Genomic DNA, 13,172 nt, shown 5'->3' on the forward strand with positions numbered 1-13,172 from the left:
GGCAGAGTGTAGGACACATCACTTCAAGAAATATGAGTCTCACCACACACCAGCTCCTTATTTACATATTTTCTGGAGTGAACAGAGCTTTTTCATCCAGCAAATCTGTCGTAGCTGGATGAAAAACACACGGTTTATTCCCCTGAAAACTCTGTTAATAAACCTGTCTTTAAGAAAAACTTGTAGAGATCTGGAGAGAGGTGACCTGAGCATCTTTCACTCAATTTAAGAACATCATGAATCTCTCAAAAACCTCAAATCCTCCCCAGGAGTGTATTTCAGATAGAGCCCATTGGCCATACTGTTGTGTTGGCATCAAGGTTTATTATCCTTTATAATGTACAATATACAAAAATATAGGGTACCAAAAAATTCACAGTGTCTAAAAGGCAGTGATTACAGTCTACATGACAGGTCTAACAGTACACCTGGTAAGTTGCATAGAAGGGCACAGAGCCTCACATCGCAGGGGACAGAGCTCAAAATTGACCAATCAGATGACTGGCTTTCAGATCAGGCCAATAGAAGCTTAGTTAGATCAAAACAACTTCTTTTAAATTCATTCCTCCATAATATGTGACTATTTGCAGTTTATAATATTTGATATGATCAGTGCTACGCTTGGTTATTTTCATTCTTGATTCATGTGTCTCTGGAAATGTTTGAGCAGCTGGGAAAGGTCATAAGCCACAGGCGGTCGGTCTCATTGTGGAGCTCTGTCCCCAAACAAACCTCATGGTTGGTGTGTACTTAGCTGCTGCACTTTTTTTAAACAACTATAAGGCTTTTTTTTAAACAAACAGTGTTAGCTATACAATATACAGATACATTTACACGATCCTCTGCAGGGTCATTAAATGGGCTGCAGAAGGCTGCTGCTCCTATATACAGATAGAGCTCTCATCTCGTGCATGTACAGTAGCTGAACTGAAAAGCATTGCTGGGTTAGCATTCATTGATCAGGCAATAATAATAAAATATATGTGTGAAAATGCCCTTTATAAACCAAGCTTTGACTATAAATAGTGTCCGTCCCAACTCCGCAGGAACCAGAGGCGCAATGCTTTAACTTACAATGATTAACATCTCATACATGAAATATAGAAAAAACGCCTGGAGTGTCAGCGACAGAATGTGGAAAAAAAAAAATAACACACACACGCACGCACACACACACACACACTCACACACACACAAATTGCCTTTACAGACCTCCTCATATATAGTCATATGTATGAAAGCATTTACATTGTACAAAATACAGCAATCCCCCTTTATCCATTCAGGCATACTGACACACAGAGATCGAGTACATGTGTTCGCATGTACGCACATCCACACACACATGCACTCATTTTGATCTTCACACAGGCAAACCTCTAAGCAAGCATAATTTAAGGTTTGTTCTTTTCTCTTCAAGCAGGGCCAAGTGGTTTTGTGACAGTCATTCTTTGTAGAAACCATATCATTCATTTTTATTGTTTTATATTTGTGTTAACATTTCATGTAGTGAAGATGCAACGGTTACCAAACTTCTGAAATTTCAAGAAAACAAAGGAAGGTGTGAAATTAGAGAAACAAGAATTAATCAGCTATATCTTATTTAACAAAATATTTCCTCCTATGCTACGGCTCATCTGAGAATAAAACAAATATCATCTTAAAAAACAAACATTAAAAAAAGTACAAGTGCCAGTCTACTAGCTTATTCTACCATCATAGAAAACCCAATCCAGTTGTTCAGCACACTGGCCATATTTGATATGACCACCGAGCTATTTAGCACTCAGTAGAATCGATGCATCCATTGGAGAATCAATTGGAGAATCAATCAATTCCCTTTCAGAAGTCTTTATTGTTCTTGGAAAATGAAATCAAACAGAAGAAATGGAAAGAAAACAAATCTCGCCCTTGCCCTCTATTGCATACAGGCACCCAAGGCATTCTCAAAGCTTTATGTACAGTTCAGACCGCTTCCCATGACCCCCCCTCACTCGGACGTTATGAGTGAATGCCCTTATCCACAAAATGTGTGTGAATCATGAGCAGATTTAGAATATATTTCTCCAACTCTGATGTTAATGTTGTGACTTCCAAACACGGAATCGACTCTGAAGTTCTTATCTGTTCTGTCACATGAAATATGAACAATGGAGGCTGTGCGTCCCCTCCTAACAACCAAGCTGATTTTGATCTCTAATTTACTTCATCGTCGACTTCAATGAGTTAACTCTTTTGTTGTTGTTCTCTCACTCTGCGCCAGTCTTTGCCAGACATAACAACATGCACCATTTGTTCCCAGTGCTTTTGCTGTGGAGGGACTCAAAGTTCATTACAGGCTGAGAATGTGGTTAGTAATGGAAAGGCGTGAAATGGTGACCCAAATCCAGAGGAATGTAACACATATTTTTAGAATGTTCGGTTCATGTTCGTCTCCGGAATTGCGGATTCTCGACTCGGCACGTGTGCCGAGGTGTTCTGGTCATAGCAATCTGTCCGAAGCCATAACTCGTCCTGCTAGAGTTCCCCGCTTGATCCCCACATGAGGCTCTGACGTGACACTGCTGTATCCGGCCAGGCCCTTGCAATAACGCACCCCCAGCTGGTTGCCCCTGATTGCACCAGAACACGGGCCTTGTCGTCCAAACCCACATCTCCTGATGGAAAGTTCCAGAAAGGCCCTTGAAGACACAAACCCTACCATTCAGAAGAGACTATGGGAGCGAGGAGAGGGGCAGTGGTGGACAGAGGAACCTGGCCGAGCTCTGAGAAGTGATTCAGTTCATGTCGGTTCAGTTATGTCCCCGTGGCATTGGGGTGGTGTCTGTTTGGGGCAGTGGCAGGAGGGTTTGGAGAGCCAGTCGTGGGGCGTGTCTCAGCTGTTGTTGCTGTGGTTGTAGGTCCTGCACGGTGAAGGGGAGGAATTGGGCTGGTAGTCATATTTGCCAAGCGCTGTGGGATAGTAGGTGGTTGTGTAGACGTTGGTCTGCTGGAGCGGCGTGGGGTAGAAGTTGGATCTTTCATCTGGCAGCAGGTTGTTCTTGTTCAGCGTCTGGAAGGACAGCAGAGAAAAGAGGGAAGACTGAAACTTTCTGCTCTTACAGTTTACAGAATATTTTCAAAAAAGTGATTTCTTCTGACAAGGAACTCTGTACTGTGAAGATGTTATTTTTGTTTGTCGAATTTAATTTTTTAAGTTTTTCTTTAAGGATTAATTGAACATTTTGAGAAATATGCTTTTACCACCACGAGGTTACGAGGTCAGCAGCACAGACTACAGGAATTCACTCCTCTGAGCCAAAAAAGAGTCCAGATATAAAGAGTTAATTAGTGACCTTTGGAGAGGCTGGTGGACAGATATGTCTTTAACTTTGGACATAGCCAGGCTAGCTGTTTCCCTCTGCGACCAGTCTATGCTAAGCTAAGCTAGTTTAAGTTTTTTTCTGCTTATTCTGTTTTTATGATACATAGACTCATTTCTAGGAAATCCCTTTAACAAGGAGATTCTCACCAAAAATAACTCCTCTACATTGGAAGATGTTTTTAGTTATTTTGAGGACTCAATTATAGACAGAATAGACTCATTAAGTAGATTTTCTTTGCAGGTGGACACCATGTCCTGTGTTTTCTCTAAGAGGTACAATTAATATCAGTAATTCTTGCCTGCAGGTGAAAAAAATGCGTCCACTAGCCTCAAGGTTATAGCTTGTGTGCTCTATGTGTATTCATAAACCAAGCAAACCAATTTAACAAATTTAATTTAGTTCATGTCAAGCATAGTCAATACAGTAATATATGAGGTGGTGGGAAATCACTGCAGCTCTGTTAAATAAAAACAAATCTAAAACCCACATTTTATTCTAATGCAATTGCTGAGTCTCTGGTAAAAGCCGGCCATAAGGTGAAACACTTTCCAGGGGAAGCATTAGACTAATGTAATCCATCTGAACAGCTCTGGGGACAGAGGCAGGAAGATAATCAGGTTAGAGTCGGTGAAATGCACAACGCTGGGCATCATAAATTGGCCTGGAGGAGAGGGAACCTGCTAGATAAACAGAGATGTAGTGGTACATTGACATCAGCTGCACATCCAGCAGAGTCTGGCTCCTTCTGGTTATTAAAGCTAATGAGTTCAGGCTCTCAGCACCACAATGGCTGTCAGCACAGTGTCCACACAGCAACAACAATAACAGCAAGGACAACAGGTGTCAGGAGGCTGGCCCGATCAAAAACACAGGGATGGGTCACTGTGGTTAGACCCCAATGTTCCTGCCCGGCTTTGGCAGGCTCTTAGATACTGTCAGGTTGACAAGAAAGGTTAAAGTGAATCACTGCTGAAGTCAGACAAAGGCCATGTTCAGACCCACACACACACACACACACACACACACACACACTGAATTTATCCTCCGCCTTGATGATCGTGAGGTCTACCACTGTCAAAAGTAGTCTACTTGCCTAATCTATGCGTAAACATGAGCGGGAAGATTCAGTCAATAAGAGCTGTAGACAGTTGTTCAACAGGAAGCTCACACAGGCCAGTGAGCTGTGAAAGGGAATGTAGACATGAGGTGGGACACAGCAGCAGGAGCAGTTTGCTGCTTTACCAACTGTATGGTGATTAAAGGGATAGTTTTCACACTGTACTTTCATAAAGTTGGGGGGACTCACAGGCTTTGAAAATGAATGGACAGACTAAGTAGACTAAGTAGATCAGACCCTTCCTGTTCATCACTCTTTTGTATGTACTTGTTTTTAATTTGCATGCACTTGTTATACTACTCTATCCGCTTTATTGGTGCTGCTGTAATTTGGAATTTCCCCTCACGGGACTAATAAAGGAATACTGAATTGAAGTGAATCTTTCTAACTCCGCACCTCCATTTTTGAACTTTCTGTCAAACGTGAAGTCCCATCAGAGACATCGACTGTGATGGGAGCTGAAGTAAGCTTGGACCCTCGAAAGAAAACTGCCTTTTGGGCGGAAATGTTTTTTTTTTTTTTTTGATGTATCGCAACTTCATGTTTCCCATGATTAAGCCAATGTGTTGGAATCACAGTTTAAGCAACGACTATGTTAGGTCTGATGTGCTAGTGTCAACAGGAAATGTGATGTCGTCTCCTGATTGCCAAGTTAACTATGTGTCTAAAAGAGATGTAAAAATCCCACTTTGTATTATCATTTAATAATCTGAGCTGCTCTGTGATCACTCGGAGAGGCAGCAGGGGAGGGAGAGCAGTTACTGGCTTTGTTGGATGTGACTGAATATAACAGGATGAAATGAATCACTGTGCTGTTTCTAAAAAGCGCAATATTATATTTGGGAGAATCAAATTCCACCTGGGAAAATGACATGCTTCAGAGCCATGACACAAAAAGTGGCTGGTGTCAGATCAGCCAGTTAATGAACTTATATCAGTGGTGGAGATGTGTCCTAAAAAGCCCGATTGGAGCTTCTGTGGTGAAAAAAGATGACAAGAATCAAAGTCAGCCCTTTGATTCAGCGTGGGTTGGTTCAAGTTCGTTTATCTACAGCTGATTATCACAATCATGCTTCAGGGCACTTTACAGAGAGAGAAAAAGCAATAGCAAATTATAAGTTGAATTATCAACAATCACTTAGTGAGCAGAAAATAAAAGTCGTAGAGAATCGGGCGCAAAATTGCAGTAAAAGTTTATGAACCTCCGGTGAAAATAGTTTCTAGACTTGCTGTAAATGTGAATGCACAGTAGGCCCATAGTGGTGGGAGGTCGAGGGCTAAGTAATGCTTTAGAAAGCTAATGGGGCCCATTAACAAGGATTTGGTTTGTGGGCAGGTTGGAAGGCTTAAAGCCTATAGGTTCTGTATAAGAGTAAGGAGGAATAAAAATGAACAGTAATTCATCTTCTGTGGTTAGTGCTCTATTGAGATAAATGCATGAATCAGGGCTCTAAATAAAACATGAATCACATTCATTGCCCTTGAATCTTCCAACATTTACATTGTGTGTGTTTGTGCATGAGAGCCACCTGGTAAATACGACTTCAATTTCCATTTTTATGACTTTAATCTATATAATATTTAAAAAAAGCGCAGCTACAAAGCCCTTCGATGATCACGTACCTTGAACTCCATGGGCGTGTACTTCTCATTCTTTGGCGTGGTGTTGCCCTTGTAGTTGAGGTGGTTTGGGGTGGTGGGGTGAATGATGGCAGACTCCTGCGAAGGCTTGTGGACACGTTGACAGTAGACGTAGATCAGGAAGGACAGCAGCCCCGCCCCGAGGAAGCAGGAAACTCCGGTGGCGATGAGGTGGATGGAGGTGAATGCTGGGAAATGAAGAGGATTAGTGAAGTGTTATTCAAGTCTCAGCCTACATTAGTGCATCCTATTTTAGAAAACACCTCACACCCCTGGCTTTGTGCACATGCTGAATTTAGTTTTCCAGCAGACACGTCGTTGATTCTTGGATTCTTTCAGAGGTGCGTCAAAGAGCAGAAATATAACTATACAACACTTTGCTCTATATGTTTTTCACCTTAGTGTCTCTGCTCATGAAATGTTGTCTGGCTGTGCATGGCTGCTATAAGAGACTTGTTAACTTGGGGTAGGTCTGTCTTGTCTTTATGTCAAGAGTTATTGAAGGTGTTTTGGGCTGTCTCTCTCTATCTTTTCAAGGACAGTAATATGCACTTAGTTTTGTGTTTTTGGTTTTGTATTTCCTATTGGTAAATTCAAAATGTTATGAAAAAAGTCTTCTGTTTTGATGTGCCTCAGCCATTTCTTGGCACATGAAGCCAAATTGCCGCCTTGAATGTGTCTCAATTTGCAGTTATCCAGTAGTTGGTGGAAAACTTGTGTTCCAGTTTCATCACAGTGCACATCATTTTCTTCTTCCTGTTAGAACTGGTGTTAGACCTTTGCACAGACTGAAAGGAACGGGCACATGAAAATGCACATATAATGTATGAAAGCACACATCATGGACAGACATTTGTGGAAACACGGGGGAAAACCTTCACATGCAGACAAAGAGAAGGCAGCTGTTTATCCACTTACCTCCACAGTGCTGGTCCTTATCAAAACCAGATGCAGGGAGAATGACTGCAGAGAGGAGAGGAACACAGGGTCAGACACATACATGCATGCACACATACACAGGCATGCACAGACACACACAGACACACACACACACACACACACACACACACACACACACACACACACACGCACTCCCCCTGGAGAAACCACTGACTGGAACATCAGGGAAGTCGACACATGCAGAAACAAAACAATGAATGAGAATTTGAAATGTCGTTTAAAATGTTGCATAAACGGTCCGTGGAGAGCTTTTTTGCATCAGCGAATTCCAAAACTTTCCAGAGAAAAATGGACTGTTGCATGAAAGAACAGCTCTGCTCCGTCAGTCCGAACCTCCCTCGCTGCTGTTAGAGACACTTGACGGCAGGACAATAATTTACAGCTACAACACGTGTGGTTCCCCACAAATCCTATGAAGGGAGCAGGGAGGGTTGATGTGTGTGTGAGCGGACTTAATTGCAGTGCCACGTCTCTTGATTAATTTTTTGGCCTAATTTTTTAGCTTCCTCACAGCCGCCTCCCCTCTGCGAGTGACCTTAACAAATCTATCCATCGCCTCGTTGAAATTTGCAATAAAATTAGATGTGATTTGGTGTTGTGACAACCCATTAATATTAATCACCATCGTCTGGATTCATTAAGGATTCTGAGCATGGAGAGGCCAATGCTGGCAGGCCATGAAAGATCATTTTAGGAGAAACTTTCTGAGATCGTCATCAGCATAACAAGGCGCGCTGAGGCCAGAGGGGTCAACCGCTAACTTGTTGGATTCACGTAGACTTAATTATGGTTAATTAACAGAAGCAGATGACTGTAACGTGCAAAGAGGATGTCGGCTATGCACACACAAATACGCTTGTGTGTATGGACGATGGTGAGGATGATGAGTGATGATGCTGAATGATTGTGATTCTGCATATTTGATGATGACAGACGAGCTGCGTCCCAAAATCCCAAGCTGCTGCTTTCGAATGATGCTGCCAACAAATACTTGGCCTAAAGAAGAACTGCAGGATTGTGAGCTGAACCTAAAGCTCCCTCTAAAATTGGATGGTCTGACCTTGCAGAGGCCAAAGCTAAAAGCGTGTTTGGGTAAAGCTTGTCAACCCTCAAATGGATGACGAAGCAGTAAAAAAGCTTGATGATAAGTGGATGTAGTTTCCATGTTTACGCCTTCTTTTCCTTTCTTTGCACAGTTAAAGCATCATGGGAAAAAGCAGTGCTGAAATGATCAGTCAATAATTACTTGATTGTGGGGCTGGGAGATAAACCAATATACATTTTATCTTCAATTTCAGGGGAATTACATTGTGATGCCATGATACAAGTCAGAATCGTCAGAACTGATGTTACAGATTCACGCACAGATCCATATCCCTCAGTCCACTTATGTTCGGGGTTTTTCAGTGTAAATATTTACTTCTCTGCACAGTCCATTTGAATTCAAATATTAACTTTGAAATCCTTATGAAGCGGTTGCTAATTTGCCATTACACATTATACTATCTCTTATTACTTTTGAACTCACATACAGAAATATGCTTCACAGTATTTGATGATGCATTGCTGTGCACTTCATTTGTTCAAGTTTTTTAATGTATTAAAGGAATTGCTCGAGCAATTGGGCAATTTGCAGACCCCCAGCTGTTTATATGTGAAAACTACTTAACCTACAGTTCAAATAAACTGCTGTGGAATACATTTAAAATGAAGGTATCTTTGTAGATTTTTTTTGCTCTTTAAATAAATTGTACTTATTAGAAGAGCAATACTACTACTACTACTACTACTAATAATAATAATAATAATAATAGATTAGTTCGCACTTTATTGATCCCCTTGGGAGGACCCCTAAGGGAAATTGGAGTGTGTGTGTGTGTGTGTGTGTGTGTGTGTGTGTGTGTGTATATATATATATATATATAATAACATTTAAGACAGATGTCCAAATTCAAATTCACAGAATGACCCTATTCATGATAGTAAGTGATTATTTTCAGACTGTTCAGGCAAACCAAATGATTTTTTCCAGTTGCTGACTTCTTTTGAAAGTTTAACCACTACAACGGCAAGCACATCGTGTACACTGCTTTCTATATCAAAAAATATAAACTTGCACGTTTCCATTTGAAGCTGCAACACCATTCTTCTTTACATAGGCGACCCAGAAGCATGATAAAACAAGTGAAAAGCACGCAGGGCGTTCTGCTATATTCACGGGTGCAAAAGAAACAGGGTGTCTCCTGGCAAAAGGACATAGCACACGAGGAACCTTGGACCGGCCAGCCTCAACAATGTGCATCTTAGAGCTGACTGACTCACCAGGTATTTCATTGCAGTCTCTGCGCTGAGTGCTGTTCCCCACACAGGGGGTGTTGCCCTGAGCTCCACACACCCGACTCCTCATCTGCAAGCCTGAATCATCACAGGCTGACCACAGCGACCAGGCCATCCATCCACCTAAACACAGAAAAAAGAGCAATCAATAGAAACCGGGATAAACACAAGACCGCATCAAACTCAGACGGCCTGGAAACCAGCGCGCCCACCCAAGCTGTCACCACCCGCGGCCACTAACCTTCCCGGCCAGCCAAACAGTCCAAACACACCAAAAGTGTTTGTGATGTAAACAGGATTGGAAGAGTAAACCCGTGGAGAGTTTGTTTAGTGCATAGCGGAGATGTTTGTCTCCCCAGCCAAGCTTTAGTGCTGTTTCCCCGCAGCAGGCGACCGAGCAGTAAACAAAGGCTCCTACCCAAGAGGAAAGAGAAAATTCCCAACTCTCAGCTCCTCCCTTTGTACCATGCACTTGCTGCACTCTTTCACCCTGTATTTAAGAGCACCGGAGTGGAGGGAGCACAGGCTACTGCAATGAAAGGCTGATGAAAAAGCTGGTTTGTTATTCAGGGTGCTCTCAAGTGTGCAGTTTTGGCAGAGAGGGCCTGAGTAGAGGCAGAGGACAGGCCGCTTTTACCTTTCCTATCAGTCTGGTGCTCACCAACAGGCTGCTCAGACTCCACCATCTGCTCCCTTCTTGCCGCACAACCATCTAGACACACAAAACACACCGACCACCTCAAATGTGTTTAATAACCGTGCATCACTACAGCCTGCTTTAATTGCTTCATTTATTCCCATTTATTTTTGTCGCCCAGACACCCTGCGTGATCGTACTGTTGAGTCAGAAGGAACGCCATCAGGCCTGAGGCTGCTCGTTAGTATGCCGTCCCAACAGTCCTTCCTGCTGTCCTCTATTACTGGTGGAGACTTTAATCAAATGACCTGCGACAGGGGCATCAAATATCCCAGTGACTGACAACCAGCTAGCTTCTAATTACGCATGCAGAGAGGATGGCGGCACCAGGAGGACCCTGATAGATGACTGATATTGCGCCTGTCAATAAACGAATGGACGAGGAGAGGGATCGGGGCTGGAGAGGTTGTTAGCAGACAGTCGATCGGCACAGGTCCAACGGGACGTGTCGGTCCACGTCAAACAGGAAAACATTAACCTGATAAAGAGGCTGATTAGCATCTCGGCAAAGGGAGAAAAGACAAAGAGCCATTTACCTTTCATTGTCTGTAATTACCAGGGAGCCTGACTGTAAGCGTAACTCTCCTTGTGAATGACAGCTGGGCTGATTCAAAATGAAAAGCAGCTGAGGAAGATGACAGTTAAGCGGAAACAAGTATTTAATTCAGGCAGAATTCATCTGCACTTCAAGGCACCACTGTACACACACACACACAGAAGTGGACACACATACTTAGCACACGCAGGCTCCGACAATATTCGTCCTGGCCATTTTTGTTTTCCACTGAATAATGAAAATATGGAAATGGCACTGTGGCGACAAAACGTTGAAGGCGGTTTGATATTAAACTCCAGAATCAGAATCAGGCTGGACCCTTATTGTGAGTTTCGATGCCGGACTTTTTTTCTCCTCCTGGATTAGCAGGCAGATCTCTCATGAATATTTCAGTGTCCTTGTGGAAGCAGAATGGGAGTCGAGGGAACGAGGGGGGGTACAGAGGGTGTTGTTATACACTCACATCTCATCATCACATGGTGTGAGACTTGGGGGAAGCAAGGCTAACCTCCAAATCAAAGACAAAACTTGAACTCTGTAAGAGCACCTCCCAACTTTTTAGAGTTATTAAAGGTCCACAAAGCTGATTTTTTTCTTTGCAGACGTCGAGAATGAGGTCTTGCAGCATTAGCGATAATGTATGTGCATCACTCACTGACATTAACTAACATTAACTAAAGTCACAGTAACAACGTCCCGATTCTCCATTTGCAGGTCGGCCTGGAGAAGTCTCCAACCTGGACTAAGTGGGACTCTTTCTTACAGGAAGGAGTTTTCGTTTTGAAAATTTCAAAATTAAAAATGTCAGCGCTTGGGGCAGCACAAACAAAATACCATTTACCTACACAGTAAGATTGGTGAAAGCAAAAATTGCTTTTATCCAATGCATGCCTGGAAGTACAGGTGTACTGTGTAGGAATATTAAATGTGCTGGAGGAGGATGGACCTCCGTCGAGCATCCTCGTGTCCTGGACCAAAAGGTCCACGACTGAAACAACACTGGTGGAAGTATCAGAAATAAATATCCTGATTGTTAAATGTTTCCATGTTTTGCACTAAAAGCTAAACTTTTGTAATTGTTGCGTTGATGAATCCACTGTCGGGACGCAGACAAACACACATACACTTGATACTGTGTTACTGTGTTGTTTCAGTACAACACAAGTCGATCTCGTTTCAAACCGTTCCAGCGACGTTGCCATGGCACAGCGGGAAATGATACGATGGGAGGACGGGCTGCTTTGTCATTATGATTCTGTTTATCGTTTCACATATCTAACACCTGCTTTATTCATTATGATGAAAGATGTAATTTAGCAAAGAGGATGAGACAAAAATAAAACGGGGATGTTAGATGATTGCCTGACTAGAGATGAGATGAAAGGGCCTCAAGTGCTGCTGGCATGACAGTGTTAGATTGTGAATTTATGTGTGACCTTACCGTCACAAGTGTGTGTGTTACACAGGGCCTCTTCAGTGTGGAGTCCTATGCAGATGTCCCCTGCATTGGCGGGCGCAGGGCTGTTACAGGAGCGTGTGCGTTGGTAGTGACCGCCGCCGCAACCCACTGAGCACTGAGACCAGGACGACCAGCACGACCATGCACCCTTTACTGTAACACACACACACACACACACACACGCACACACACACAAATAAGTACAAATAATAAATACAGCAGGCATGTCTTTAATCAATTTAAATATTATTTCATATCTGTCTATAATATTTACTTATGAATACTATTATACTATTATAATACTATTATATATATACTATTATAATAATACAATTAATACAACTGAAATTTTAATGGTCAGAATTTAGAGACTTGCAGTTTTCTCATGAAGACTTGTGACAGGACTTGCCTCTAAAAGACTAAGACATGTCCTAAAAAGCATTTCTTTTTCTTTTGGGTTATTTGTGTGTATTTGTGGAGCCTTTACTTATACTTTTCATATTATACACATTTTCCATTACTGCTATATTTCGTATATTTCCTTTCTATTCTCTTACTTTCGATGTTCTACTGTTGTAATAAAAGTTTATTTGGGCTGTAAGTGTCTTCCGGATCGTGTCCTTTGTCATCTTTGCTTTGTCCTGCCTTACTGCTGCATTGAGTTAGTCTTCCCACGGGGACTGTTAATGTTTCATCTGATCTAATTAGAAGATCGTGGCTGACTAACTGACTGGCTGGTTGACTGGCTGATGTCCGTCTGACTGACGGAGAGAGGCGGCGTTGCCAGGTAACGTCACAGTGCTGCAGAAACTCCATTAGCTGAGTGGATTAGTGTGACACTGAGTGAAGCAGGCTGTGACCACTTAACTCTGACTAGCTCTTACAGCCAGCCAGCGCTCTGCCCGACTGACTCTCTGACTAACTGGCTGTTTACCTGGCTGACTGGCTGAGTGTGCGACTCACTCAATTACTGAACGGCACACTGACCACCTGACTGACGTACTGTTTTTATGACTCTCTTAATGTCTGCCTCCCGTGTG

The 13,172-nt window shown here is 42.6% G+C and overlaps 1 protein-coding gene across 6 annotated transcripts in view; it reads right to left on the reverse strand.

The window, feature by feature from the left end:
* Nucleotides 1–301: 301 nt before the first annotated feature.
* Nucleotides 302–13,172, reverse strand: part of sema5ba (sema domain, seven thrombospondin repeats (type 1 and type 1-like), transmembrane domain (TM) and short cytoplasmic domain, (semaphorin) 5Ba) — a 155,774-nt gene continuing 142,903 nt past the window's right edge. For 3 of the 6 annotated variants that reach the window (XM_076746600.1, XM_076746599.1, XM_076746601.1), the window contains 6 exons: nt 12,115–12,285; nt 10,058–10,132; nt 9,406–9,543; nt 7,042–7,086; nt 6,106–6,311; nt 302–3,052 (listed from right to left, as the gene is read on the reverse strand). In XM_076746600.1, coding sequence (XP_076602715.1) covers nt 2,876–3,052; nt 6,106–6,311; nt 7,042–7,086; nt 9,406–9,543; nt 10,058–10,132; nt 12,115–12,285 — 812 coding nt within the window. In that variant the 3' untranslated portion in view covers nt 302–2,875. The remainder of the gene's footprint in view (nt 3,053–6,105; nt 6,312–7,041; nt 7,087–9,405; nt 9,544–10,057; nt 10,133–12,114; nt 12,286–13,172) is intronic. The other 3 variants (XM_076746602.1, XM_076746604.1, XM_076746603.1) reach the window with 2 other exon arrangements.

Source organism: Chaetodon auriga, chromosome 13 (genome assembly GCF_051107435.1).
Source record: "Chaetodon auriga isolate fChaAug3 chromosome 13, fChaAug3.hap1, whole genome shotgun sequence".
In the NCBI taxonomy this organism is placed as follows: Eukaryota; Metazoa; Chordata; class Actinopteri; order Chaetodontiformes; family Chaetodontidae; genus Chaetodon; species Chaetodon auriga.